Consider the following 15,656-nt stretch of genomic DNA (forward strand, 5'->3'; position numbering starts at 1 on the left):
CATCTGCAGTCCTCACTTTTTCGTAAATGCAGGATGATAACAATGATTTTTATCTCATTCCTTTCAAACAGGGACCGTGTATGGTGCAGTGGTAATATCACTGGAATTGTAGCCTCGAGGCCCAGGAATATGCTCTGGGAGTATTGGTTCAAATCACACTTCTACAGCTGGCTACTATTCAATCAGTAAAATTTGAAAATAAAAACCTATCTAATTCATTAGTGCCCTTTCCTTTAGGCAAGTGAATCTGCCATCCTCACCTAGAGTGACCTCAAGTGACTCCAGACCCACAGCAATGTCGTTGACTCTTAAATGTCTCTCTGCAATGGACTACCAAGCTACTTTGTTGAACAGTAACTGAGGATAGACAACAATTGTGACCTTACCAACAATACCAACATTCCTTGAAGGAATAGAAAGACTATAAGTTGCAACAAATGGTACAATTTCAAAGAAAGGTTCAATCAATAATGCATCTTTACCTGATCCAAATCCACGATCGACAGTCAGCGTGGGGAATGGCATAGTACGCAATGGAAACTGTGGGTGAGGATATCCACATGTCGGAGATGGCAGGATGCCAGGATATTGGGCACTCTCCAGTGTTGGAACAGGAATCGCACTTACTACAGCTGCAGACATGAAGTGAATTAAAAACTCATGTCATTGTTCAGTCACACTGTCCACAAACTGAAAAATGTTTCCTTGAGAAAAGTACTTGAAATATTGCTGAATGTGACTTTAGTTTTCTAATTATGCTACATTTATACAATTAGATGAGATTTAAAATTAAATTACATTTCTATTAAGACTGATTAGAAAAAGTAACACCTTCAGTTTTTGCTGAAGGACCCTCAAGGGAGAATATCTCCTGACAAATGAATTGCCTAAGAAACTTTGAAGGTTAGACGGCAGCAGCTTTATAAACGTGAGATGCTGTCATCATTCACATGAAACACATCTGCCTTAACACTTTTGGAATGTTAAACCTTTTTGTAATTTTATTTGCTGTATATTGGAACAAGGTTAGTATTTTACTGAACACCAGGTAATATTGAGCAAGAACAAGGAAGGAAAGGCAGTTCTGGGTGGATGGACACAGTGTTGTGGCAATAACTGAGAATACCATTGAAAACAATGATGGGAGCTTTTCTACACTGGGCACAATTGACAATCAGGTGCAATTGCCAAAATTGTGCCAGTTTTCCGAATTGTTGTCATGACTCAAACTTTCACTCAACCTCACTTACATTATCACAGATATAAAAGATACAATTTTCCCTTCCCTAGAGTTAACAAGGAGGACAAATGAAACAACAAAGAACTATGGATGCTGGAAATCTGAAACAAAAGAACATAAATTGCGAGAGAAACCCAGCAGGTCTGGCATCATCTGTGGAGAGAAAGCAGAGTTTTGGATTTAGTGACCCTTCTTCAGAACTACTGTTGTCCACAGATAGTCCCAGACCCCCTGAGTTTCTCAGGTAATTTGACATGATTTCACAAGTTGGTAATGGAAAGAGAACCTTTATTGTTCCCTCAGTAGTTAAGCACCAGGCAAGAAGGTCTGTGATATACATAAATGATCTGGAAGAGGGCACTGTTGGTATGATCAGCAAGTTTGCAGATGACACAAAGATTGGTGGAGTAGCAGAAAGCATAAGGGACTGTCAAAGAATACAGGAGTTTATAGATAGACCGGAGAGTTGAGCGGAAAAGTGGCAGATGGATTTCAATCCAGACAAATGTGAGGTGATGCATTTAGGCAAGACTAATTCTAGAGCGAATTATACAATGAACGGAAGAATCTTGGAAAAAGTTGATGGGCAGAGAGCTCTGGGAGTGCAGGTCCATTGTACCCTGAAGGTTGCTGCACAGGTGGATAGAGTGGTCAAGAAGGGATAGAGGATGCTTGCCTTCTTTGGATGGGGTATTGAGTATAAGAGCTGGCAAGTCATGATAAAATTGTACAAAACAAAGGTTCAGCCGCATTTAGAATACTGCGTACAGTTCTGGTCACCACATTACCAAAAGGATGTGGATGCTTTAGAGAGGGTGCAGAGAAGGTTTATGAGGATGTTGCCTGGTATGGAAGGTGCTCACTATTAAGAGAGATTGAGTAGGTTAGGTTTGTTTAAATTAGAAAAAGGGAGATTGAGGGGGGGACCTGATTGAGGTTTACAAAATCGTGACAGGTATAGACAGGGTGGATAGAGACAAGCTTTTTCCCAGGGTTTCCCAAGGATTCAATAACGAGAGGTGTGAGGTGGAAAGTTTAAGGGGGATACACACAGCAAGTACTTCACACAGAGGGTGGTGGGTGTCTGGAACACGTTGCCAGCAGAGGTGGTAGAGGCAGGCATGGTAGATTAATTTAAGATGCGTCTGGACAGATACATGAATAGGTGGGGTGCAGGGGGATACAGATTCTTAAGAATTGGGTGACAGGTTTAGACAGTGGATTTGGATAGACTCAGGCTTGGAGGGCCAAAAGGCCTGTTCTTGAGCTGTAAATTTTCTTTGTTCTTTGTTCTTATTCCCAATCCAGGCCTTTAAGGCCTTTAAGTAGCTAATTAATAGTCAGTTAACGGTCTCAACTTGCCACCACCCTGACTAGCTATATTCCAGGCAAGCAGAAAAACTGGCTAGTTTCTCAAGTAGAAACCAGGGCGACCTGGCTGCCAGGATGTGGATTCAATACTTGCCCCAATCTGGTGCACGGATAGTGTGGCAAGAGTGTGGCTATTGAAAGCCTCACACTTGCCTTTGCCTTTCACGCTCTGATCGCTTCTCCTTTCATCTCCAACCCTGTGAGATCCGAAACGAAAACATTTATCTTCTTGCTGTTGGATCCCATACCATTCAGGCCTCCAGTGGTGATCTCTAAAATCTAGAATCCACCAGCTACAAAGCTGACTGGGACTCGGTTGTTATTTCCTTCACAACTGACTCTTAACGTTTTCCAAAAAAAAGGTATGAAGCTAATTAGTCAATGATTACCATTTTTTTGTCTTCTTCCCTTTTCAAATAAAGGCATAATATCAGCAGTCTTCTAATCCTCCAGTAGGTTTCCAGAATCTAAGGATTCCTGAAGGATTACTAACAGTGCATCCTGTTGGTACATCCTTTAATATCCCAGGATGTAACCCATCAGGTCCTACAGACTTATTGGTCTTTAGCCCTGTTCGTTTCCCCAGCATTTTTTTCTCTAGTGGTAGTTATCGTATTCTTTTCCTTTCCTCCCTTTGCCTTTTGATTACTTAGCAACATTGAAATGCTATTCGTGTATTTCACAATGAAGACTGATGCAAACTATTTATTCAATTCCTTTGCCACTTCTTGATTCCCCATTATTTTTATCCCAGCCTTGGTCTTTAAGGGTCTATGTTCACATTGGCTTCTATCTTCATTTTTTATATGTTTAAAGAAGCTTTCATGGTCCATCTTGATATAACTTACAAATCGACCCTCAAATGTTATCTTCTTTCCAAAATTATGAAAGGCATGCATTGAATGGAATGTCTGAGTTTTTTTTTCCACGGTAGAAATGTCAATTATTTAATTGACATACATTTAAAAGGGCAAAATTTTAAAGGAGATCTGAGAGGCAAGTTTTTTTTATGCAGAGTTGCCTGGAATGCACTGCCAGAGGAGGTGTTGGAAACAGATACAATAGCAGTGTTTAAGAGGCATCCTGACAGAGATAGGATTGGGATGGGAATAGGGGGATAAGGACTGTGTCGAGGTGAGCAGATTTTTAGTTTAGAGAGCCATCATGTGTTGGCACAGGCCAATGTTCCTGTGTTGTACATCTTCTTAGTTCTTCCCACCCCCACCCTCCTCTAGCTTATCTCTCCACGCTTCAGGCTCACTGCCTTTATTCCTGATGAAGGGTTTTTGCCCGAAACGTCGATTTCGAAGCTACTTGGATGCTGCCTGAACTGCTGTGCTCTTCCAGCACCACTAATCCAGAATCTGGTTTCCAAAATCTGCAGTCATTGTTTTTACCTCGTTGATTTTAACCCTACTGCGAATCCCCTTGCAAGGATGCCTGCCTTGAAGAAGTTTTCCTCCTCTCTCTACAAGAATCTCAGGGAGTCCCTCTCCCACTGCAACTCCCAGGTCATCTCCTCTGCCCTGAAGCTCTTATGCTACTCTCTCCCCACCCCCACCCTCCTCTAGCTTATCTCTCCACGCTTCAAGGTCACTGCCTTTATTCCTGATGAAGGGCTTTTGCCCGAAACGTCGATTTCGAATCTACATGGATGCTGCCTGAACTGCTGTGCTCTTCCAGCACCACTAATCCAGAATCTGGTTTCCAGCATCTGCAGTCATTGTTTTTACCTTCTTAGTTCTTTGTTCTTCCTCTTCTGTTTTGGTCCTTTTTTTAGTTTTTAAATCTTTCCCAGTGTTCTGGTTTATCACTAATCTTTGGCAGATTGGAATTTTTTTTTCAATTTTCATGCTATCCTTAAATGTCCAGGTTAACCATTTTGGTTTATCTTGCTCTTCCTCACTTGGATTTACCTTTGCTGTGAGCTGTAAACTTCCAGATGGATTCAACAGTATTTGTTAATCTTATATATCTCTCATGTTGTTACACTTCTATTCATATGAGCACCAAGCATTCCTGGAATATATAACTCTGAGCTAGGTATAAAATAAAGTTTCCTCCAGTCTACCCCAAATATGCATCTTGAGATGAGTTCTGGTGAAGAATATTGATTAATTCATGAGACAGTTTCGTTCCCTATACCACTCAGCTTAATCATCCATTTATCATCCACTTTCCAAGTGTTCTTGTGTTTGAATGCAACATTACTTGAGTGAAGGTGTATCAGTGGAATAAAAGCAATTGCTTCAGAATATCATCTGATTTAAATTTCAGAAAAAGGTGATGACGGCCTTTTCGAACATTTCCTGCTGTTAAGCTGTAAAGGTCATGATCACTTCATCGTTTGATTTGCTTTGGTTGTTTGATCATGTTGTGATGATTCAGAAAACAACAAGAGCCTAGGACAAAATGCTCATCTGTATTTTCAAATTTAAATTTCTTTCAACCTCAGGGATTTCATTTATCGACCATTATGCAAAGTTCAGCTGAGAGAATGCTTGATTCTTCAGCTGTAAAGTAAGGCAGTCACCAAAGTTTGGACTAATAGTGTCTCATTCTTTCTTTAAAAGCAAAAATACTAGCTTCCAGCTCCTTTACCTCCCAATTCCCAGAGGAAGGCACTGCTCCCTCACCCCCCTCCCACCCCCCCCCGAGTAATATAAAACATGCATTTAATAAAATAGGCAAAATGTCAGCGCCAGGCTAGTTAGCGCATGCGTTCTGTCTATTTTATGCGATTCTGCATCATTTTACACTATTTGAGTCTCAAATAGGTGAAATTGCAAAATATCAAAGTTACTCACTTGGATTGGTGGGTTGTGAATCCATGGGAATCATCAGTTTTGGTCGTGTTCCCCTTCGGGCTCCTAGAGAACGTTCTAGTGTGGACATGCTGCTTTCAACTTCATCAGGATCATGACCTTTGAACAAGATAATCAAATGCTGCTACCATTCAGTTTGTACTGAATTATCTCTAAGATTCAAAATGCTACGCTCATATAACAATAACAACTCATTTATGTGTTAACATTGCATGCTAGAAATTCCAATGTTTACAGTGAAAGTGGAATCTGCCCCACTAAATAGAAAATGCTGCTCTTGTATTCATCCTCTTACGTTAAATCCTAGGATCTTTCCTTTGCACTGCCAAAGTGTAGAACAATTCCTAATGCATATGACCATCATTACTTCAACATAACACTAATAAGTCCAGAAAGTGTGCTGTCATTATAGTTGTAAAACTGAATTTGAAGGAGCAAAATACATCAGTCTTCCTCTTCTTTGTTCTGGACAACCAATCTTTCTCATGGGCTGAACATACTTTTTCTGCCTTTCTTCCCTTACATCCAGAATGGGTTTGAATGTGACTCTGGATTGGAGGAAACTGCCCAGAGGTACTCAGGGAATCGTAGGCGAAAGTGAGGACTGCAGATGCTGGACTATCAGAGTCAAGATTAGAGTGCTGCTGGAAAAGCACAGCAGGTCAGGCAGCATCCGAGGAGCAGGAAAATTGATTCCTGATTAAGGGCTCCTGCCAAAACATCAATTTTCCTGCTCCTCGGATGCTGCCTGACCTGCTGTGCTTTTCCAGCAGCACTCTAATCTTGACTCTGATAGTCCAGCATCTGCAGTCCTCACTTTCGCCTACCCAGGGAATCATGCCAAATATGGTTCAGATGAAACAAGTTATACCTGATGAGTACAGACGTTGGATCCATTATAAGTAAACAGGAATTGAACTATGAGGCTGAGGGTTAGGGTGAGTAGGGATAGGCTAGATTAGCTCATTGCTGCTTGTCCTGATTCTGCAGTCTAAACCTGACAAAGAGACAAGAATTGCAGCCTTTAATCTCCAAATCTATTTCACTCTATTACACTTGACCCCTTATCTGCAAAGTTTGAGATGGACATTAATTCACATCTCCCCAACAAAGCAAGTTATTTGGAGGTCAAGCAGCATTAAAATGTTGCTAAGCAACATTCCTCTTTTTATTGAATGACTGTTGCTGGGATAACAGTGAGATATAAAAGACAGGATAAAATTCTCCAACAGTGAGGTATCTAACTCTAACCATTTGGTATCTGTATTCCCAGCTTTAAAACTAGTGAGAGATATCAGTTAAATAGACACGTTAAGAAGTGTGCGTCTAATCTGAAGGCCTCCATTTTACAGTTTTCAGAGACAAATGGATAGAGATATGGAATTCAATCAGAAAAAACACTGATAAAAATACCAGAATGGCATTTATTGAGACAAAAATGAGTTTATTCAATCATTGCAAATCAATGGCCCTCAGCTATATAGCACAACAACTTCATTGACAGCAAATCTTGATTCAAGGTGGCTGAAGTTGCAGGAAAACTTTTAAGTTTTCTTTCATAATTATTTTCTTTTAGAACTACTGGTCCTATTATGGATAGAGTGGCAGGTGGTGAGCAAAGCAGCAGGTCTGCAGGAAAGAAATGCAGAAAAGCCAAAATGTATTGTCAAATTTAAACAAAATTTAACAACAGGCCCTCATTATTCCATTACTCTGTTTCTCAGCCAGTTAAGCTGACTGGCTGTTGGGCAGAAATTGTCGAAGGTTCTCGATAACTCAGCCATCAGCATTACAGCCATCTAGAAACCTCAAGTAATGCTCTGAAGGCATGAATTCAAATCCCAGCACAGCAGCTGGGGAATTCACCTTCAATTGATTCAGCAAATCTGGAATAAAAAGACATATCAGTCATGATGATCATGAAACTACCAGATTATTTGTTGATTGTGTTGTGACCTTCTATATGATACACGCCTCTGAAGAAGCACCAAAAGCAGGAAGGACATAGACTTCAAGGTCCACTACCAAATGTGACTTGGTAGCACCACTACTGTCCATGTAGACCAAGTCCTGCAGGGCATACTTGTCAGACTGAGTCTTAGCATGTGGTTTCAAAACCAACAAGAGGGAATTTAAACTATTTAGTTCTCATCGATTTACCCACTGCAGAGACATCTTCTCATGACAGTTTTGGGAGAAGTCACCAATGACAAATCCCCATGGAGATGCAATTCTGTCTTCTCTCTGAGGCCTCCCCCCATTACATTATGCACTAAATGTCTAGCAACTCAAAACTAAACATGTGCTGTGGTGTTGTGAGATATCAGTCACATGACTTTATTCAACCAAGACAGGTTAATGGGAGTTAGGCTATCCAGCGTTTGGAGTCATGCCCAGCACAATGGAAATGGTTGTTATTGTTCTTGTTCTTGGAGGCAAATCATTTCAACCCTAGGGAATTTCTGTAGGAAGTCCTTGGAGTAGTGCCCAAGGCCCACCCACCACCCTCCATTTTTAACTGCTTCATTATTAGCCTTTCCTCCATACATGATTAGAAGTGAAGATGTTTGTAAATGATTGCACAATGCTCGGTACTATTCATGACTTTTCAGATACTGAAGACATTTGTGCCTGCATGAAGCAAGACCTGGACAACATTTGAGCTCGGGCTGACAACCAGTAAGTCTCATAATTTTGAGCTACGAATACTAGAGAGAATGTAACCATCCCTCCTTGATGATCAATGGCATTACCATGACTAACTCTCCCATCAGCAATATCCCTCCGTTTACATTAAGAAGAAACTTTACTCTGTCAGCCATATAAATACTGTTTCCAAGAGCAAATCATAAACTGGGAATTCAGTAACTCACCACCTGATTTGCCAAAGCCTCTCCACGATCTACAAAGCACAACTAAGGAGTGTGTTAGAATATTTTCCACTTGCCTGGATAGGTGCAGACCACTCAAGAAGCCGGACACCTTGACAACATTACCCATTTGATCTCATCCATCATCTTAAAAACCCTGTCCCTCCATCATTGGCAGCAGTGTGTACCATATACAAGATGGGCTGTAATAACTCACTAAAGCTCCTTCAACAGCTCCATGGTGCCCTGGCTTCACTTCTCTTGCATAATGTCCAGGCCAACTTAGCTTGCTGCAACAGAGGCTCCTGAAGGTAGCCAGTCTCTGAAGACTAGCCGTAAACTGTGCTGAAAGTTAAGTGGATCGATTCTCCCACGATTGGCTTTGAGCAGAATAGTGAGATGTTCTGGGCCACAATAAAATATAGTATCTAAAATAGAAACAAAGAAGACAGAAGCAGGAACAGGCCATGTGACTCCTTGAGCCTGCTCAATCTGATCACTATGATAGGGCAGCACAGTAACTCAATGGTTATCACTGCTACCTCACAGCGCCAGGGACTTGGGTTCAATTCTACCCGTGGGCGACTGTCTCTGTGGAGTTTGCACTTTCTCCATGGATCTGTATGGGTTTCCTCCAGATGTTCCAGTTTCCCCGCACAGTCCAAAGAGGTGCAGGTTAGGTAGATTGGCCATGCTAAATTGCCCAAAGTATCCAGGGATGTATAGCCTTAATGGGTTAGCTATGAGAAATGCAGAGCTGCAGGTTATGAATGGGATGCTTTTCTGAGGATTGGTGTGGACTTGTTGGACTGAATGGCCTGCTTCCACACCGTAGGGATTCAATGACCATGGTTGATCATTAAGCTCAGTATCTGAATTCCACCATATCCCTGATCCCTTGAGCCACAGAGCTATAACTACCTCCTTCATGAAAACACTTAATGCTTTAATTCCACAGGCTCACCTTTCTCTGGGAGAAGAAATTTCTCTTCATCTCAGTCTTAAAAGGTTTACACCTTATCTTTAAACTATGACCCCTGGTTCTGAACTCCTCCACCATTGGAAACATTCTTCCTCGATCTAACCTGTCTAATCCTATTAGAAGTTTATAACTATTTATGAGATGCCTCCTCATTCTTGTAACTACTGTGAATACATTCCTAACTGACTCAATCTCTCGTCATATGTCAGTCCTGCCATCTCAGGAATCCCTCATAAGCAAGAACATCCTTCCTCAAATAAGGGAACCAAAACTGCTCACAATATTTTCTGCCTGCTGCACCAGCACCTTCAGTGACTTGTGCATGTGGACACCCAGGTTTCACTGAATATCCCCCTCTCTTAATTTACAGCCATTTAAATAATAATCTGCCTTCATATTTTTGCCATAATAGAGGATAAGCCCATATTTATCCACATTATACTGCACCTGCCATGCATTTGCCCACTCACTCAGGCTGACCAAATCACACTATGACATCTCTGCATATCCTCCTCATAGATAGCCCTTCCATCCAGCTTTGTGTCATCCGCAAATTTTGATGAGTTCCCTCATCTAAATCATTAACATATGTTGTGAATAGCTGGGGTCCTAGTGCAGATCCCTACAGTACCTATTAGTCACTACCTGCCATTCAGAAAAAGACCCATTTATTCCTACTCTTCATTTTGTGTCTGCCAATCAATTTCTATCCATCTCAAACCCATACAATTTAATTTTACAAAATAATCTCTTAAGTGAGACTTTGTCAAAAGCCGTCTAAAAGTCTAAGGAACCAACATTCACTGGCTATCCCAATCACCTCTATACATACATCCTTGACAAATTCCAGTAGATTTGTCAAGCATGATTTTCCTTTTGTAAATCCATGCTGACTGTGTCTGATTCCACCATTATTTTCTAAGGCTCTATTATATAATTCTATGGACTCTACCACCTTCCCGACTATTGATATCAGACTCACTGGTCTATAATTCCCTATTTTCTCTCCAACTCCATTTTTAAGTAGAGTGGTTACATCATCTACATCCCAATAGAGTAAACAATAGCCTAGTGTTATTATCATGATACTATTAATCAAAAGATGCAGGTAATGTTCTGGGGACCTGAGTTCAAATCCTACCATGGCAGATGGTGGAATTTCAATTCAATAATAATCTGGAAACCAGAATCTAATGAGGACCATGAAAATACTAAATGTCCTTTAAGGAAGGAAATTGCCATCTTTACCAATGGTCTCCTCTATATTGGGGAAAAAAAGCATAGAATGGGTGACTGTTTTGCAGGACACCTACACTCAGTCTGCAAAAAATACCTTCAACTTTCAGCTGCTTGCCACTTTAACACATCACCCTGTTCCCTGGCAAGACTCAGGCTTGCTGCAGTGATTAGATTAGATTACTTACAATGTGGAAACAAGCCCTTCGGCCCAACAAGTCCACACTGACCCTCCGAAGAGCAAAAAACCCAGACCCATTCCCCTACATTTACCCCACCCACCTTACACTACAGGCAATTTAGCATGGCCAATTCACCTAATCTGCACATTTTTGGACTGTGGGAGGAAACTAGAACACCCGGAGGAAACCCATGCAGCCACGGGGAGAATGTACAAGCTCCACACAGTCAGTTGCCTGAGGCGGGAATTGAACCCGGGTCTCTGGCGCCGTGAGGCAGCAGTGCTAACCACTGTGTCACCGTGCCGCCCATGTGCCACCGTGCTCTAGTGAAGCTCAGTGCAAGCTGGAGAACAGCACCTCATGTTTTGCTTGGGGACCCTGCAGCCTTCTGAACTCAATATCAAGTTTAACAGCTTTGGCTTTGAGGCCTCCCATGTTCTTACTCTCACCTCCACATACACCAGACCTTGTGATCACTTATTCTGCTAATATACACAACCCATTGTCAGTCAGTAACAATTTCCATTAACAGTTATTCACCCTCCTAGCCAAATTGTTATCTACTCCTTTGCCTATTCAACTGTTCTTCTCTCTCTTTGGGCTCTATCCCCATTTATTGTTTACTCCTTACCTCCCTCCCCCCCTACCTTCTGCATATGAACTGATATTTTTCTAACCACCATCAGTTCTGATGAGGGATCAATGGACCCAAAACATTAACTTTCATTTCTCTCCATAGATGCTGCCAAACCTGCTAAGCTTTTCCAGAAATGTCTATTTGTTAGATTAGATTCCCTACAGTGTGGAAACAGATCCTTTGGCCAAACAAGTCCACACCGACCCTCCAAAGAGTAGCTCACCCAGACCCATTTCCCTCTGCCTGATGAACCTAACACTATGAGCAATGTAGCATAACCAATTCACCTGACCTGCACATCTTTGGACTGTCGGAGGAAATGGGAGCACCCAGAGGAAACCCACACAGGCATGGAGAGAATGTGCACACTCCACACAGACAGTCACCCGAGGCTGGAATTGAACCTGGGACTCTGGCACTGTGAGGCAGCAGTGCTAACCACTGAGCTACTGTGTCACCCTAAAGTACTGACTCTGCCGGGACTTTAGGGACTTTTGTTGCCATCCTTACCTGGTCTGGTCTGGTCTGGCCTACATGTAACTCAACCTGGTTGACGTTTAACTGCCCAGGGATGGCAAGAAATGCTGATCCAGCTGGTGATGCCCACATCCCATAAATGAAGTTTTAAAAAATAATTCTGTAGGATCTGTTACAGAGTCTGAAGAAGTTTGGAAGATGATCACTGATGCATCCGTTACTTCTAGGGCCATTTTGTTAAATTGCAGTATGTTGGTGTTTATTTTGGAAGCAGGTAGACAAATGGTAAATCTGAACAGGAACACGTTTTTTACAATGCTCATACCTCCAAGCTGGTTCTAGACTGGACCCAAGATCTGCACTTCCGGTCACCTGACCAGCTCTCTCAAAAGGCCAGCATTACCAACTACACACATGACACACCGCAGTGTAGATTGTTGGGTTCTGATGATTTGTCAGCCTTCCATCCCACCACTTTCTCCAACACCATTTTTCTATGAACAAAGATTTGCTTCAGCTCCCCGTGTTCCCCATTCTGACTTCAATAATTAAATACGAGGGGCAGTTTTACTAAGAAGGATATTTAATGAGTGTACTCTTGCCCACCTGATGTGCATGTCAAAGAACCATATTATGGATAGAAAAATTATGAAAAGGTGACAGGAATTTGCAAAATGTGAGTCTCCAAACTGAGACTGTACATTTGTAACTTAAGCATGGTAGTAAGTACTTCACTGCAGACCTCACTGTCTCCAAGCATGGTAATAACCTGTGCAAAGAGTTTAGACTAGTAAGTATAGTATCTTCTATAACCTTTAATTGCGCAGTGTCTTACCTGAATGTGAGCCACTTTTACTAGTTAGCTGGTTCTCTGAGTGGCTGTGACTGACAGGAGTTATATCCTGGCAGCTTTGTTGCATGGGTGAATCTCTCACAGATGGATCTGTGCCTGAGGGCTTCTCTATATTTTTCATCTCCATTTCTTCATGGTGTATCCAGAGGTCTGGTGGCCTCAAGTCTTTTTGACTGCCCTTCCGTTTGCCACCACTGTGAGCTGCCCGCTTTCTGTGATGGGAAAGTAATAAATTGAGGATAAGGACACAGTGATGCTTTAATTTACTTTTTGACTATTCAGCTTTGAGTTTTGAGAAATTAATGAGGCCTGATCAATGTATGTGTCCAAACCTGAATTTTTGAACTTGCAGAAAAAAACCTATGCCCTTCTAAATGTAGCAGATCTACCCTTATACATGTAAATAAAGGCTACTTACTATTGGCACAGTTAATTTGGTACCTACGATTATTACTAATTATTCCAATTGGAACAGTGAAAAATAATGGGCAAAACAAGAGTACAATAATTTTATTCTGGATTAGTGGTGCTGGAAGAGCACAGCAGTTCAGGCAGCATCCAACGAGCAGTGAAATCGACATTTCGGGCAAAAGCCTTTTGTCCGAAACATCGATTTCGCTGCTCGTTGGATGCTGCCTGAACTGCTGTGCTCTTCCAGCACCACTAATCCAGAATTTGGTTTCCAGCATCTGCAGTTATTGTTTTTACCTCTACAATAATTTTATTCCAATTGTCTCTTCTGTTGAAGTGTGGTTCATTGGGAGCAGCAGCTTCCAGTACATAATTCTCGAGATTTTTCCTGAGTTGTTCCTATATCACCTCCTGTATACATGCAAACCAGTCAGTAACACGCATCGGTATCATTCCTATTTGAATGGGAAATCTGAGGCTGACCTATATTAGAAACACTGATAGCAATTGTAACATTCAAGCAAAAAATGCCCTGCAAATCAGGATCTGAGATTTTCTGAACTCATCTACTCCTCTTGGCACCCCTAACATCTTCTTCACTCCATGCAGTGCCATTAACACTGGGGACATAAAATGCAGAGTGGGTGACCATTTTGGGGAACAAGCATGAACTTGAGTTTTTCACTCTGCTCCCACTCTGGCCCCTTGTCTTTGGTCTGGTACAGTGTTCCTAAGGACCTCACTGCAAGCTTAAGGAACAACATTTGAATGAGCACTCTATGGATTTATTGACTCAACACTACAATTCAAAAATTTTAGAACATAATCTCGACCTCAATCTTACTCAATATTTTTAAATTTTTATTTGTTTGCATGGGCCAGTCTTGACTTTTCTTGTGTCATTACCATCTTCAACCCTTCTTTATTCAGATGGTTTTTATGCAGCTATTCACACCTCTTTTAGGCATTACCTTTGTTTTTACTTTGTTTCTTACAAATCTCTTTAGCTGCTATATCGTAAAGTCTTACTTGATCTCTAACCTATAACTCCTTTGCTCTTCTTTCCCTTTCCTTCCTTCCACTAGCCTAGATATCTGTATGAATGTGAGAACATACCTTCACCCCTAATGTAAATTTACTGACCTGATAGGTAAAAACAAGGACTGCAGATGCTGGAAACCAGATTCTAGATTAGAGTGGTGCTGGAAAAGCACAGCAGTTCAGGCAGCATCCGAGGAGCTGCTCCCCGGATGCTGCCTGAACTGCTGTGCTTTTCCACCCTCACTGACCTGATGCACTCACTCTGTTTCCCACCACAGATGCTGCCTGAGCTGCTGAGTATTTCCAGCCATTTCTTTTTTCTGGTTCAGATTCCCAGTGTCTGCGGCATTTTGAAATTAAACAGAAAGTGCTGGACAAACTCAGTAGATCCAGCAACATCTGTGGGGAGAGACGCAAAGCTGCTAATGGTTGAGTCTAATTACCCTTCTTCAGAGCAGAATTTTGCTTTTGTTTAAAACCTTCTGATCTGCTTACTTCTACCTTCAGAACATTGCCGATGGCTTCATGTGCTATTGAAACTTTCAATACTTGTGTTACCTCTAACATTGGACAATTCCATTGCTTTTACAGTTGCCATCTTGCATTCTTTTGCTGAGACAAAATTCAGTACGTGTAACCTTGCCTGAACAAAGAGTGGGATATGTTCACCCAGCACTGCCTTGGTCTCTCAACACCTTGATTCTTATTCTTGTTTTAAGACTCCTCTGTGGCTTTCTTATTATCAATCTCTGAAATCTTTTCTAATCCTACAAGACATGAACTATCTACATTCCTCCAATTCTGGTTTCTTGTGCATCCCTGATTTTCTTCACCGCTGCCACAGAAATTAGAACCAAGAAAACCAGAAATATGCCTCATCTTTTTGTAATTTTATATATTTCAATCAGGTCCCATTTCATCCTTCTAAATTGTAGTAAATGCAGGTCCAGTCAAACCAATATCTCGGTTTTAGCTTAGTAAGCCTCTGCTGCACTTCCTCTATGGCATGCTCAGTATATCCTATTTTAGGGATGGACATCAAAACTACTCACATTATTCCAGATGCAGTCTCAGCCAGGCCCTGTATAACTGCATTATGATATTCCTAATACTAAACAAATTCTCTTGCAATGAAGGTCCTTCTACCAGCTGCCATCCAAACCCTTGTACCTATCTGTCTACTTGAATTGACTGGTGCACATAGACAACCGTAGGGACCTTTCAAGAAATTCTTAATTAATCCCAGTACTTAGCCCCACCCTCTCTTCTTTAACTTTGCCCATTAACCTCTCATCATGGACCTTTTCAAAAGGCTTCTGAAAATCTAAATACTTTATGTTTTCTACTGGTTTCATCCTCAAAACACTCCGATAGATTTATCAAGCATTATTTCATAAACCTGTGCTGATTTTGACCAGTCCCATTAGTGCTTTCCCAATGTTCTGTTACCACAGTTTCTAATGCAGATTCTAGCATTTTCCCCATTCCTGATGCTCGGTGTTTTGACAGGTATGGTTTCAGTGGCAAGCCC

At 41.5% G+C, this 15,656-nt stretch overlaps 1 protein-coding gene across 2 annotated transcripts in view; it reads right to left on the bottom strand.

Moving 5' to 3' along the window:
• dcc (DCC netrin 1 receptor) overlaps positions 1-15,656 on the bottom strand; it is a 1,336,447-nt gene that overhangs the window by 38,297 nt on the left and 1,282,494 nt on the right. For both annotated transcript variants that reach the window (XM_072574203.1, XM_072574193.1), the window contains exons 24-26: positions 12,656-12,885; positions 5,419-5,535; positions 483-632 (exon numbers count right to left, since the gene is read on the bottom strand). In XM_072574203.1, the coding sequence (XP_072430304.1) occupies positions 483-632; positions 5,419-5,535; positions 12,656-12,885 (497 nt within the window). The remainder of the gene's footprint in view (positions 1-482; positions 633-5,418; positions 5,536-12,655; positions 12,886-15,656) is intronic.

The sequence above is a fragment of the Chiloscyllium punctatum genome, chromosome 1 (genome assembly GCF_047496795.1).
Source record: "Chiloscyllium punctatum isolate Juve2018m chromosome 1, sChiPun1.3, whole genome shotgun sequence".
NCBI lineage: Eukaryota > Metazoa > Chordata > Chondrichthyes > Orectolobiformes > Hemiscylliidae > Chiloscyllium > Chiloscyllium punctatum.